At 44.6% G+C, this 15,073-nt stretch overlaps 1 protein-coding gene across 9 annotated transcripts in view; it reads left to right on the top strand.

Moving 5' to 3' along the window:
* TEAD1 (TEA domain transcription factor 1) overlaps positions 1–15,073 on the top strand; it is a 265,733-nt gene that overhangs the window by 211,611 nt on the left and 39,049 nt on the right. For all 9 annotated transcript variants that reach the window (XM_053560911.1, XM_053560915.1, XM_053560914.1 and 6 more), the window contains one exon: positions 11,635–11,808. In XM_053560911.1, coding sequence (XP_053416886.1) covers positions 11,635–11,808 — 174 coding nt within the window. The remainder of the gene's footprint in view (positions 1–11,634; positions 11,809–15,073) is intronic.

The raw sequence follows: 15,073 nt of genomic DNA, 5'->3' as shown, positions 1-15,073 counted from the left end.
AGTAAAATGTAACTTGAGTAATTTTATTTTTTTGAGACCGAGTCTCACTTTGTCACCCTAGGTAGAGTGCTATGGTGTCATAGCTCACAGCAACCTCAAACTCTTGGGCTCAAGAGAACTCTTGCCTCAGCCTCCTGAGCAGTTGGTACTACAGGTGCCTGCCACAAGGCCTGACTAGTTTTTCTATTTTTAGTAGAGGCGGGGTCCTGCTCTTGCTCCGGCTGGTCTTGAACTCCTGAGCTCAAGCAATCCACCTGCCTTGGCCTCCCAGACTACTAGGATTACAGGCATGAGCCACTGTGCCCAACCAAGTATTACGATTTTAATACCGTGTTTTCCTTGCTTAATGCACCCTCTCTGTGTGTATATATACATATATTTTTAATGTATATGTTTAATATTACACATAAAAATTTGAATGGTTTGACTAGATTTGGCTGATAACTGTTGAATTAAAAAAGTTGGCTACCTAATGACTTCGAAGATGCTGAAATAAATGGAAGGCCTGGTGTGAGTCAACATCCTTGGACTCTTTGAGAAAATAGCTATATTTTAGGGGAGATGAGTTGGGGACTGGGAGTTAGGGATTCCATTCAGTGAGTGTCCTTAGCAATGGTTATGGGCTAGTGGTCAGGTGTGGCAGAGGGGTGAGATGCCATGAAGAATAAAATTAAAAGGCCATCGGGTATAAATAGCTGTGAGAGGAGGAGGATAGATGGAAATGACTGAGTTTTAGAGATTGAGGATACTGATATAACTCAAAGTCATGGATAAGAGGAGAAAGCAGAATTGCTAAGGACTACTTTGGTAATGGTCTTTGCATCCTTAAAATAAACTTACTGAAATAGGTAAAATTGGGATCAGGTATAGTGGCTCATGGCTATAATCTCAGCACATTGGGAGGCCAAGGTGGAAGGATCACATGAGGCCAGGAGTTTGAGACTGACCTGGACAACACAGCATAACCCCATTGCTACAAAATATTTTAAAATTAGCCAACTATGGTGGCATGTGTTTGTAGTCTCAGCTATTTGGGAGGCTGAGGCAGGAGAGTGACTTAAGCTCAGGAGTTTGAGGCTATAGTGAGTTATGATGGCACCACTCTACTCCAGCCTGGTCAACAGAACCTGTCTCATAATAATAATAAAAGAAATAAGTATTATTGGTTAGAAACAGACTCAGAGTTGAAGTAACTTAGCCCGGGGTCTGGGTAATAGATAGGAGGGTTGGCTAGTTGAACTTTGTCTAAATCGAAAGCCAACAACTTGAGGAATTTTTTTTTTTTTTTTTTTTTTTTTTTTGAGACAGTCTCATTTTGTCGCCCTGGGTAGAGTGCCATGGCATTATAGTTCCATATAGAATCCAGAAACCTCAAACTCTTGGGCCCAAGTGATTCTCTTGCCTCAGCCTCCCAAGTAGCTGGGACTACATGTGCCCACCAGAACACTTAGCTGTTTTTACAGACGAGGTCTCACTCTGGCTCAGGCTGGTCTCAAACTCATGAGCTCAGGCAATCCACCTCAGCCTCCCAGAGTGCTAGGATTACAGGCATGAGCCACTGAGCCTGGCCCAACTTGAGGCATTTTTGAGGAATTTGGGGGTAACTAGAGATCTGATCATTTATGAAGTACTTTCCTGTGCGGTCCTTCACAGTGTGTGAGGAGGAGAGCAGGGATCGTTCTCTGTCCACAGATGGACATTGGAGGAAGAGGAAAGTAAAAACAGGGATTCAGGCTCCAGAAGAGGAGAGAATTTGTGAGGAAGGGTAGCCTCAGCTTTGGTGAGGCCAGCACCTCTGCTGGAAGGCAGAGAGTTTCGCTACCTGGAATGTCCTGGCCCCTTATCTTTATTTCTCAGTGTCTGAATCTGCCCAGAAAGCCGGAGGCCTCTGAGTGTGGGGGCAGGTGTCAGCAGTATTCATGACTTGAGGAGAGAAGCTGGAGGTCTTCCTCCCAGGGGACTGGCAGGCCTCTGGTCCAGCCTGCACTGAAGGACTGCAAATATATCCTGCAGATTCCCTGATTCTTTCCCATAGAAGCAGTTGGTCAAATGTGGGACCAGGCTGATTTAATTTCATATCTTTATGGCTTCTTTCAAAAGCCAAATTCACAGATCAATGAAAATTATCAGACACAGATCCTGACTAGGTTTGGAATAAAATGACTGAAACACCTCTAAGGAAATTAGACTTTGATGAGGTCTATGGAAGAAGGACGAGAGGATGGTTGTATATGAGGATTGGATTGGAGAAATACGATCAGAAATAAAAGTTTCAGTCCCAGATGGCCGGTGTTCTTGGCGGGGTAGAGAAGGGCTCTGGAGAAACTTCCAAGCCCTGCAGTGGCTGCTGAGGCACTTGCTACATCTTTGGTTGGGGAATGGCTATTTGGACAGATCTAGTTTCTGCTCCTTCACAAAAGAGGATCCTTCTCTGCCCTAGTTCAGAGGCTTACATGTGGATCTCATAATAGTAAACCGGCACACCAGCATCTGTGCAGCTCTCTATGGCCCACATAGAACTTTCTCATTGACTGATTTGACCTTCACATTGACCCTCGGAGACAGGCCAGCACTCATCACTGTTCAGATGAGGAGGAAGCTACAGCCCAAAAAGGCTAAGCAACTTACCTTAGGTCACACAGTTCCAAAATAGCAGAGCCTGGATTCTAACCCATGTGCCATTAATGTGCCCGTCATATGCTTAGAATAAATGGCCAGAAAGTACATTTGGCCTTCCAGATTTGGGGAAGAATGCAACATCTCATCTGATGGTTGTGAGTGCCCAGTTTGGGGGGCTTCTCCCAGGTTTTTCTTGTGTTTTCCTAATTACGTTCTTCTAGTAGGACATGAGAGATGAGGCGATGATGGCTCAGTGGTGAGTCCCCTGCCCCCTGCAGTCCTGACTGGGTGCTGAGCTGCCCACAAGGCCGTCCACACTCAGGGGGACACTCCTGCAGCAGCAGCCTGTCTGTTGTGCTGGTGGTGTATGTTCTGAGCTGCTGCAGACACTCATCCTCTTCTTCATTACCATTTGGGGAGGAGGCAATTGAAAGCATCTGGAAATCCCGGTTTTATAGACGTTTCATAGAGACCCAGCCAGGCTCCATCTGCTTTCCTTGGCAGGTCGCTGCCCTACCCGCCTGCCTTCCCAGTTGCTCACTCGGCCGGTGGGCCTCTCAGCTGCACTTCTGTGGGGAAGACACACGCATTTAAGAAAGTAGCGACTGCTCTGTGGAGATGGTACTGGAAATGGGAGGCAGGGAGGGTGTGTCCTGGTGTGAGATCCTGGAAGGAAGGACTGAACTGCTCCTTGTTTGCAGTGTTGTTTCTTCTGCGATGAGCACAGGACAAAGGATGAAGGGCACCTGGTGGCCAGGTGGCTGAAACAGGGCTGGAGCCCTGAGCAGTTAGCTGAGGAGAGAGCTCACTTTGGATTCACTTTCTCCCAGGCAGGAGCACTGGGCATGGGCAAACCTCTGGGCTGAATATGCAGCTTACTTTCCTGGCTTGGCTTCACAGTTGTTCCCTGTCCCTGCAGGGCCCAGGGGCTATCACAGGCTGGCCAGGCTGCCCACTGGTGACTGGACAGATAGTCCTGGCAGGAACGTGACAGGAAATAAATGTAGGTGATTTGTTCTTGTTCTGTTCCAACTTGTCCATTAGCATCCTTTGACACGAGTTATTTGTCTTGGTTTCTTTAAATTCCTAAGTGAATTATAATTTTTCTCTTGGTACTATTTGACAGTAGTCATTTTTCAAGGTTTCTTGACGTTCTTCAAATACTTGGGATTTTTGGAACAAGTTTAGGAGAAGGCCGCCATCTTCAGGTCGGATGGTGTGGTGCAGCGCTGGAGCATGTCCCAGGGCGACTCACAGATGCTGAGGACTAGCAGATGTGTGGGGCCTTTCCTGCCTTTTCCGCAAAAATTGTACTGCCTCATCAGACATCTCTAGAAGAGAACGTATTAATGGTCCTTCATAAAAGGGTAGAAAGTAAAGAAAGCCCCAGCGAGCACTTTTAGAAGCTGCGCAGTTATAGTTTGTCTCATCCACGGTGATGGGCAACCTCTCAAGCTCCCCCTGCGCCACTTTTGAGGACAGACTTCAGAGGGAGTTCAGAAAGCAGGTGTCTGAGGGAGGGCACTGCAGGCCTGAGGGAATGCGGGGCCCAGGTCATACACAGCCCTATGCCCTGTGTTCCAGCACTGCCAGCAATATCAGAACAGTAGGATTCACCCTGATGGGTCTGAGACCTGCCCTCCCTTCACTTCTGTTTTAAATTTTAGCATTTCTAGTTTTTTTGTTAACAGAAGGACAGCATTGATTACAAATTATCTCATCTGAAAAAAAAAATGATCTCATCTGAGGTAAAGAAACATCATGAATGTTCGGGGAACTAGGAATAGCAAATTATGCTGTGTTTTCTGTGTATGATTGAATTTCATATTCTTGACACTCCTGCAAAGTAGATACTGTTATTATTTCTACAGCAGAGAGAGCTGAGATGGTCCGTCTGGGATGACTCCTTAGTCCAGGGGTTCTTAAGCAGCAGGCTTCCTAAGCAGCAAAGAGCAAACAGCCAGGGACCAGGGAAGAAAGTGACCTCGTAGAGTAGCAGAGGAGGATCTCATCGTTAACCGTCCAGGGCATGTCACTAACCCTTCACAAGTAAATGTGTAGAGTTTCTGGGACTGCATTAACCTGTGTCACTGTTTACAACTGCTACGAGGAATAATTAGATTGTAGCAGTACAAAGGAAAATGGGCATTTCCCCCAGGCAAAATAGAAGTCCAAATGTTAGGATTGTGTAAGGCATGGTGGGGCTTTCTTGATCCAGGTAAAGTTTTGCTCGTGCAACACCTACTTGTTGAACCCCACACCCAGGCAAGCATCCTAGCTCTTGTCATCCTGAATTTCGCAGTCATTAGAAAGGTTTGCAGTCCGACCTGAGTTCCTTTAGAACCCGTGACCTTGTGGCCAACATAGATAAATATCCCCAAGTAATACTTTTGTTCCTTTTGTAGTTCTTTCTCTGCCTCAAAAACAAACTGATAAACACAAACAACCTCGGCGATGTTTTGAGACATGTTTTTGGCAGGCCGTTTCTTTCTTTTAATAAAGTGATACATGTGCATTGAGTGTAAGCCAGGTTGAAGCACGTGGCAGTGGGAAGAGCAATACCTCCGCTTCATGTCGACTCACCGCCTGCTCCTTAGGGAGAGCTGACTGTAGCCTTTTCAGCCATTTCTTTTATCTCCACTTTTCTAAATAAGATGCTTATGCTGTATATCTTGTTCTATCAACTCTAGGCCTTATCTATGGATTTCCTAGCATGCAAGACTGGGATCTAGCTCTCTGAATTCAACTTACGCTGCCTCCCTTCCTTCATTCTCCCAATGTAGTTACACCACAGTTTTTAAAATTACCATTAAGTGTTTATATTACAGATTTGTATAAATTTTCCGCACAGCATGGTTAGTGGGAATGTCAGAACTATTTTAGTAACCATAAAACTTTTGTTTTACAAAAATTTACAAAGACGTGTGTGGTTGCCACCTTTTTTTTCTTTTTTAAACATAATCACACAAGTTTGTCCTCTGGTCTTCAAACAGAACTCTAGTGCTGTCTGCACTTGATCAGATCGATCAAGGCATCTCTCAGGCCCATGCTCCTCTGGTGGGATCCCTAAGGAGTCTTCAGCTCCACATCCACTCTGGACTGGCTACTGTCCAGGCCAGCGGCCAGCTGGGGACGTGGCTAGTTTCTTTCTCTTGTGTGTTAGGGCCCCTCTCCCTCTTTTAGGATCAACTCCCTCATTTTGTAAGAACATACCCCCCTTTAGCTACCTGAGAAAAGCTTCAAGGACAGTCAATTTTCTGAAACTTTATACATCTGAGAGTAGATCCACTCTCACAGATAATGGATAACTCAGCGTTCATCATGGTTTTCACCTAGACTCACAAACTCTTTATTCTCATTTTCTAAGTGAATTCTATATATTTTCTCTTTGCTAATGAATAACATTGTGTCTTCAGTGCTGGAGTATATAGTCATTCTTCTTTTGTTGTTGTTGTTGTTTTTGAGACAGAGTCTTACTCTGATGCACTGGGTAGAATGCGTGGCATCATAGCTCACAGCAACTTCAAACTCCTGGGCTCAAGTAATCCTCTTGCCTTAGTAGCTTCCTGAGTAGGTAGGACTACAGGCTACCCCTCCTCCCCCCCAATACTAGTTTTTCCTATTTTCAGTAGAAATGGGCTCTTGCTCTTGCTCAGGCCAGTCTCAAACTCCTGACCTCAGGCCATCCACCCACCTTGGCCTCTCGGAGTGCTAGGATTACAGGCGGGAGCCACCACACCCATCCAGGTCATTCTTTTAAAAAGAGCTAGTAAATGCTGATTTAATTCATGTGATGTGCAGGAGAGATAGTGTTTACTGTCTTTATTCCTACCTTCTCCATGGAAATCTATATTTATTTGGGCAACATGTGAGTCTAACTATAGAAGCAATAAAATAGTCCCATATAATCACTCTGTAGATTCTTCAAAGACAGGCACTCTTTGTTGTTAGCTCGTGGATTTCCTGTGCCTAGCACAGTGCCTGGCATATAATGCTGGTTTGTTCTACTGAAATCCATAAAATAAATATGCAGAGCAAGTACCTTTTATGTTGTTGCCCTTGATATGTCAATGTGTGTCTCTGCTGAGTACCCAGGAGACTTTTCTGGGGAGGAGTCAACCTCTATGTCTGAGATATTGAGGAACTTTAGTCTTAAGCTTAGGATGCATAACTCATCGATGTTCTCCTGGTTTCCACTTTTGTTATATATTGCCCCAAATACTTGTTTTCTTTTGCGAATATTTGCTTTCTGCCTTGTGGAATAGAATTGTCCCCCCCCCCCCTTTTTGGTTTTGTGTGCCATCTTTAGTTTTGGGGAAACCATCACTCCTGAAGAGTGAGGCAAGTAAGAAATTCACCCTCGCCTTCTTCCCTTGTAAGGAAAACTGGCTGAACGGGAAGTAGAGCCTCACCTAATGGTTTGTAAGAGTTTTAATTTCATTAAAACTTGAACCCAAACACATCAGGTAGATTATTTTTCTTTTCAGCCTTTTGGATTTAGGGGCCGTTGGAGTCCTGACCTGCTCAGGTTGAATTAAGGAGAGAGGGAGGTCTGTTTGTTTCAACCCTGTGGTCTCCAGGACACCTTCTGTAGTCCTTTGTATTCTTAGAAACAAAGTCACCACCTCTTGGCAGGAATAAAGCCATTCAGATGCCAATGGTCAGGGTTTGGTTTCAAGTCACTAGCCTTGGAGAGATAGAACCCATTTCCTTTGGCAAAGACAGCCAACCCCTTCTCTGTTCCTCAAAATAGAAACCTTTGAGGACTCTATCTGACACATTTGTGAATCATGTTTGTCCTGAATTCTAATTTAATTTCATGGAACTTTGAAGTATTTCGCTTTTTTTTTTTTTTTCCAGGACAAGCTTCGAACTATTTATCTTTTTTTGTTTGTTTGTTTTTTCTCTAGTCAACTTGTAGAAAAAAGGGCTTAGGCATTTTCTTCTGGAAGACAGTGTGGTTGATGTTGATACCCCGTTTCCCCAAAAATAAGACATCCTCCGAAAATAAGACCTACTTACAGGAGAGATAAGACATTCCCTGAAAATAAGACCTAGCGCATCTTTGGGAGCACACCTTAAAATAAGACACTGTCTTATTTTTGGGGAAACAGGTAGCAAATGCAAGGGCTGTGGCGTTGACAGATCCAAGTTTTATTCTTAACTCCGGGACTATTCCTGGATGTGTGACCTCAGGCAAGTCAGTTCATCTCTAAGCTTCTTTTTCCTCATCTGCAAAATGATTTAGATAAATCCACATACAGTGCGTGGACATGAGGCAGGGATTACCTGAGATCAGACGTACAGAAAGCACCTTGCTCCCAGCGTTCGGTGCGCAGGAGTCCTCAGGCGTGGCGAGAGGCCCACACCCTGGGCAGCTGGTGGAGAGTGGGCCACAAAGAAGGATTTGAACAGTCATATGGCTTTACAACTTGCTTCCAGCTCTTGGCTATTTATGTTTATTTTTTCTTTGCTAGGCGGGAGGGATAGCTAAAGCAGGAAAGTTCTTTTGCTTTTACCCCAGGATGTAGTTAATCTCACATGATAATAAGCCACAGTCATAGTAATCTTGGCAGCTACAATTTATTGAACACTTTTTCATATATGCCAGGCCCTGCATCCAGCACCTGCTATGTGTTATTTCCTTTAACCTTTAAAACTGCTGGGTCCACACATATAACATGTATTATATCCCCATTCTCTGTATGAGAAAACTTGAGATTTTAGCTTTGTGTTTGGCTCCAGATTTCTTGCTTTTCAGCTGTACCTTCACGACCCCTGTCTACATGCAATAAATTCTACCCTCTCTTCACCTTCCTGACCTCTAGACCCACAGAGGTCAGGGCTAAGGTCACTTACTTACAGCAGTACAGTGCAGAGGCATTTCGATGTCAAGAGCAAAAAGACTTCCAAGTTCTCTAGTTTATCCCCAGCTCTAGGCTGGCCTGGGGCAGCTGGTAAGGCAGGGTGAGGATCCCGGCTGGGAGGCCCAGATTCACTTGACGGGGCCCCGAGGCTCTGCTTATATTCTGTTCTTTCCCATAAACGCACTGCCTGAGGAAGGCACTGAAGCGGATAGAAATGGTACCTCCCAAAACTAGGTAGGGCTAGGAGCTAGCCGCAAGCAGAGGTCATTAATGAGGGTTGGATGGATGGACATACAGACATCAGCACACGCCTTTTGCCCTCAGCTCCTGAAATGGTGGGTAACCAGAGATGGAACAGAGGAGCTGGGCATGAGGCATGTACCCCGCTTTCGTCTTTTCATCCGATTGCCTTTATACCAGTGCCTGTGCTCCCAACTTTACCTGTGTTGTTTTTTCTCCTTTTCCCATAGCAGCCATGACTGTGCCTCATACCTTTCTATGGACTTTCGTTTGCATATAATCGTAAATGATGCCAATATTCGAGAAAATTTATAGAAAGACCAAAGACATTCCCCCAAGCCTCTACAGTCTCATCTCCCTAACATAATGGCTTTCACTTTTCACTTTTTTTTTTTAATTTCCCCCAGCACAAGCACACTCTTGTCTTCCATAGTCGTTCACAGGTTCTCAGTCTTATCTGAAATCCACCAGGCATTTAGTCCATGTAGCTGCTTCCATGGAAGAGCTTGAAATGTTTCTCTTTTTCACATCACTGATACCTTTTTGAGTTTTTGAAGACTTGATAACGCTTTCACTCTGATGTTCAACAGGAGAGGGGCTTGGCCCTCTTCCAGAAGATCCTGGCTCTTGTGACACTACCCTTAACAGGCGACGCTGGCATCAGATGGGAGTCAGGCCTCCTGTCTTTCGGCATCGTGGCCAGAGATCCAGAGTGGGCAGACGGTCATGGGTTTAGACCAGCCCTTCCTCCCCATGTATTTGATAGGGTTTTGTGACCAACTGAGTCTGGGAAACTCTCTAGGTTATGCAAAGTTAATTACAATGTTTCTTTATGGTAGTGCTTTTATTTTATTATTATTTTTTTTTTTTTGTAGAGACAGAGTCTCACTTTATGGCCCTCAGTAGAGTGCCGTGGCCTCACACAGCTCACAGCAACCTCCAACTCCTGGGCTTAAGCGATTCTCTTGCCTCAGCCTCCCGAGTAGCTGGGACTACAGGCGCCCGCCACAACGCCCGGCTATTTTTTGGTTGCAGTTTGGCTGGGGCTGGGTTTGAACCCACCACCCTTGGTATGTGGGGCCTGCGCCCTACCGACTGAGCCACAGGCGCCACCCTATGGTAGTGCTTTTAACATGCTAATTCTTAAAGGGAATCACAGAAAGTAGGTTTTATTAAAAAAAAATAATAGCTAACATTTGTGGAGTACTTTTGCTGTCATATCTAGGATGTCTGGTGAACTATGTGCAATATTTCATTTAAACCCTATAACAATCAATCCCATGAGGTCGATGCCATCACTGTTCTCATTTTAAAGGTACTTGCCCAACATCCTAGCTAATTTGCAATGGGTACAAAGTGTTGTGCTTGAGCAGGCTGGGTCCCAACTGCACATTCTTAACCAATATGCAGTACTTCTCCTGGTAGACGGCTTTGACCAAAGCTTCTGTAATTCAGGACTTCCTATGGGATCAGTGCTCACACGGACAGTAGTTGGAGGATTGCTGACCTACGCTGGGAAAGTGAGCAGGGACTGCTCGATGGGGAAGGAAGATGAGTTTTCTCTTGTGAACCCTATTTGGGTCTGAGGCCCCTGGAGTCTCTATACCCCTAGACTTCTTGGTCTGTGACATGTTAAGTTGGTGTAACTGTGCATTTAGCAGGAGAGGTCTGGAGTATAGTGCCTAGACCAGTGGTTCTCAAACCTGGCTTTTAAAATGTCTGATGCCTGTCTGGCCTCATTTGCAGAGATTCCGGTTGAGCATGGCTTGTGCCCTGGCAATAGTGATTTTTAAACGCTCCGTGGTAACTCCGTTGCAGACTGAGTTGAGAATTACTGCTTTGGATATATGCATTTGTGCTGTAGTTACCATGTCTTATACCAAAGCCAGAGGTAGAATGGTGTCCTTTGGAAGTTAAATGACTTAACGTGGTTTGTGATTTTATTTTTTGTGAATGAGTGAACTGTGTTCTTTTTCATTGGGCACGTATGGCCTTGGAACATCTTTTCTCCGATCTATACCCTGATCCTAGTTTTGTACTAGTAACCACATATTGACGAGCTCTGACACAGAAGTTTTGGATTGTTACTAAGACAACTGGTGACAAAGAAGCTCCGCACTCTGACTGTGTCGGAAGAAGGACGTGGGTACCATTGCTCAGACCGCTGCGTCCACACTGTTGCTAGGGGAGCTGGGGCGAGGACTACCTCATGGGGGAGAATGTTAGCTAACTAACTACACACATGTTTTTTAGCGGGCTTACACATTGGGCATGCCAACCATTCTAGCTACACACACATTTCTTAGCTCCAAAGAGTGTCACTGTCTTTTTCAGTTGAATCCAGTGAAATTGGGTAACAGAATTGTTTCTCGCTTTGCTTGTTGGGCAGCCTAAGCTGTTGTTTATTAGTATGCACACAAAAAGTACATGCCGGGCGGCACCTGTGGCTCAGTCGGTAGGGCGCCAGCCCCATATACCGAGGGTGGCGGGTTCAAACCCAGCCCCAGCCAAACTGCAACCAAAAAATAGCCAGGCGTTGTGGCAGGCGCCTGTAGTCCCAGCTACTCGGGAGGCTGAGGCAAGAGAATCGCTTAAGCCCAGGAGTTGGAGGTTGCTGTGAGCTGTGTGAGGCCACGGCACTCTACCGAGGGCCATAAAGTGAGACTCTGTCTCTACAAAAAAAAAAAAAAAAATTACATGCCTTTGTCAATAAAAGACAAACATTGCTTTAACCTTCAGCTGTAACAGCTTTTGTTAACATATTCATCTTTTCAAAGGCTTAGACCCTAGGCTGCTCAAGGCCTAATTCCAGAATTTCAAGACTACTGGTCTTTGTCCAGTTCAAGGTGAATGAGTCCAGGTTGATCAAAGGATTTGTAATGGGAATGTCTCTGTTGGTTTCTTACAGTACAACAAACACCTCTTCGTGCACATTGGGCATGCCAACCATTCTTACAGTGACCCATTGCTCGAGTCAGTGGACATTCGTCAGATTTATGACAAATTTCCTGAAAAGAAAGGTGGCTTAAAGGAACTGTTTGGAAAGGGCCCTCAAAATGCCTTCTTCCTCGTAAAATTCTGGGTGAGTAAGACGTTGTGATTTCCATGGTTTTGTGTGATGGTCACATCTCTGACATGAGTGCAGTGCAGCCGGGCAGATGCACGGTCCCTCCTAAAGGGCGGAAGAGATGAGGGCCTCTTTGGGCTTTGGGGATCACTCATGCAGTGACTCTTGACGAGAGAGGACTAGAGTCACGGGAAACCAAGGTTGGGGGGGGACTGATACCGTTTTCTGTTTTTCCTTACTCCATTAAACAAAGCAGCTTATAAATTCCACTGGAGGATAGGACTGGAGCTGGGGTGAAGATAGTTACATACTTTAAGATTTTGTCAGTCTCAGGACACAACATGTACAGATTGAATATCTCTAATCCAAAAATCTGAAATTTGAGATTCCCTGAAACTTCTTGAGCCCTGACATAATGCTCAAAGGAAATGCTCATCAGAACATTTTGGAGTCAGGATTTTCAGATTATACCTACCGAGCCAGTAAGCACAGTGCAGATACAGGCACGTACCATGTAATACCAGTGCAGTCAGTGGACTGCATGTGTGATAGTGGTCCCCTAAGATCATCATAATGTACTTTTACCATACCTTTCATATGTTTAGATGCACAAATGCTTACCATTGGTAGACTTACCTTGTGGCTGTCAGTATAGTAGCATACTGTATAGGATTATAGCCTGGGAGCAATAAACTATTCCATATACCCTAGGTGTGGAATAGGCTAGACCATCTAGACTGGTGTAAGAACACTCTGTGACATACACACAATGACAAAATTGCCTAATGACGCACTTCTCAGAAAATATCCCCTTGGCAAATGACACAAAACTATATTCCAAAATCCGAAAAAACCTGAAATCTGGAACACTTCTGGTCTCAAGCGTTTCAGATGAGGCCCACTCAGCCTATGTGTACTTCATTTGTGGTTTAAAACAACATGGGCAAACTTCCTCTGGCTGCTGGGGCTTTGCTGATGTTCCACAGCTCCTTGCCTGCCGGTAAGCTTGGGCCCCGGTGTGGCTAATGGGTCAGAGCCAGGGTAAGTATAATAATGTATGCACGTTGGGGGGATAGAGGGATGGCAGGAGATGAGACAACCTGCTAGCACAGAGAGTTTATAATCCCTCAGTCATTACAATAATAATAATAATAACAATTCCTTCAAATGTTTGTGCCTGTTTGCATAGCATTACAGGCCCTAAATGGTCTGATTCCAGGTGTTTTTCTCCTGGATTCTGCCAACCCCCCTTTGCCCCACCGTTCCCGTCTCTGCCCACCTTGTATATCTGGATACACATTCTTTTCCTTTCCTTTGGTCCCACTGGGCCACAAATCTCTTCTTGAGACAGTGACTCCTCTTTTCAGTACCTTCCTCATTAAGCAGACCATTGATTTTTCTTTTACTTCCATTGTATTCTGTAGTTAGCCAGTTCCCATGCTGGGTCATGATTATTTGGATGTGTGTCCCCTTATTCATATAGTGGCTTTCATTTATGGAATGTCTGCTGTGTGTTAGGAGCTGAACTAAATGCCTACGTACATTTCAACTATTCCTCTCAATTTTAAGTGGCATTTGCCCTGTATCCAACTAAGAAAACAGGCTCAGAGATGACAAAGGACAAGCTACATGGAGGTTGGGTCCCCGGAACGTGAAATCAGATCTGTCTGACTTTAATACCTCTGCTCTTTCCTGGCTGCTTAAAGCCTGTGGACCCTGACCACAGGATCTGCAACCTAAGACTTCACATCTGCGTATCAAGCAAGAACCCTACACAAAAAAGCACAGCAAATATGGGAGCCAGTGGAATACATTAAAAAATTCATGTTTTAGATTCCTCGGCAGAGAAATCTGCACGTTAAGTTTAGTTTACTTAGTCTCGGAACATAGATTGCATTTTTTTGTGCCTCTGAATTGAAATCTGGCTGGGAAAAGTAGCTTTCTACTTAATATTAACTAATCCAATGGTGGTTGGATCAGTAGTACGCATGGACAGTCTGAAGAAGCAATTTCAGTCACTTTTCCTTTTCTAAATTGGTGGCTGCCTGTTAGTTATTTGAATGGCAGTTAGGGCATTAGTTACAATACCACAACAATTTTCTTTCTTTTTTTTTTTTTGCAGTTTTGGCCAGGGCTGGGTTTGAACCTGCCACCTACAGCACAGGGGTCAGTGCCCCACTCCTTTGAGCCACAGGCACCACCCTACACAATAATTTTCAAAACGTGACCCATGAACCCCTAGGGCTTCCTCAGTATCCTTTTAATGGGTTGACAAGATCCTATTATTTTCTTTCTGATCCTGAGACACGATTTGCCTTTTGCACTCTGCTTATGTTCACACCCGTGATGTGAAAGCAGTGGAGTAAAACTGCTCCTAACCTTCATATGAATCAAAGCAGTAATGCTGCTACTAAAATGTACCCACCGTTTTTTAAAAAAATGAATCAGTAAAGCCAAGAATGTCCTTTATAACTTTTATTACATCTTGAATCTATAGGACATGTTGAAAATGAACCTGTTACTTCAAGGAAAACAGACATTATTTGTTGCCAAAGATAAAATTGGAATTATCAAGTGAAAAGACTTGGGGGAAATTTGTTCCCACTTCAGTGAACTCGACAACTTCCTAATATTTATGTGTTAGATAGACCAATGGATTTTAATGTTACAAGAATTGGAAAAGTTTATTGACATGGTTTCATGTCGTGTTCCAGCTAACCTTCAAGAAACTACTATCACTGCTAAGTTTCAATGTAATATCTAAGAAGGGTGACTGCAATTATTTGAAGAGCCTACTGAAACATGTAAAACAGCACTACCCTTCTTACTAATTTTGGGTTTTTATTTTATTTTATTTTATTTAGAGTGTATGTGTGCGTGTGTGTGTGTGTGTGCACACGCGCGCGACAGAGTCTTCACTCTGTCCCCCTGGGTAGAGTGCTGTAGCATCACAGCTCGCAGCACCCTCAAACTCTTGGGCTCAAGCAGTCCTCCTGTCTCAGCCTCCCAAGTAGCTGGGACTACAGGTGCTGGCCACAATACCCAGTTAGTTTTTCTTTTTTTTTTTTTTTTTTTTGTTGTTGTAGAGACAGAGTCTCACTTTACCGCCCTCAGTAGAGTGCCATGGCGTCACATGGCTCACAGCAACCTCCAGCTCTTGGGCTTACATGACTCTCTTGCCTCAGCCTCCCTAGTAGCTGGGACTACAGGCGCCCGCCACAACGCCCGGCTACCCAGTTAGTTTTTCTATTTTTAGTAGAGAGAGAGAGTCTTACTCTTG

The sequence above is a fragment of the Nycticebus coucang genome, chromosome 14, assembly GCF_027406575.1.
Source record: "Nycticebus coucang isolate mNycCou1 chromosome 14, mNycCou1.pri, whole genome shotgun sequence".
NCBI lineage: Eukaryota > Metazoa > Chordata > Mammalia > Primates > Lorisidae > Nycticebus > Nycticebus coucang.
The sequence above is the reverse complement of the archived record's forward strand: the minus strand, read 5'-3'. Positions and strand labels throughout refer to the sequence as shown.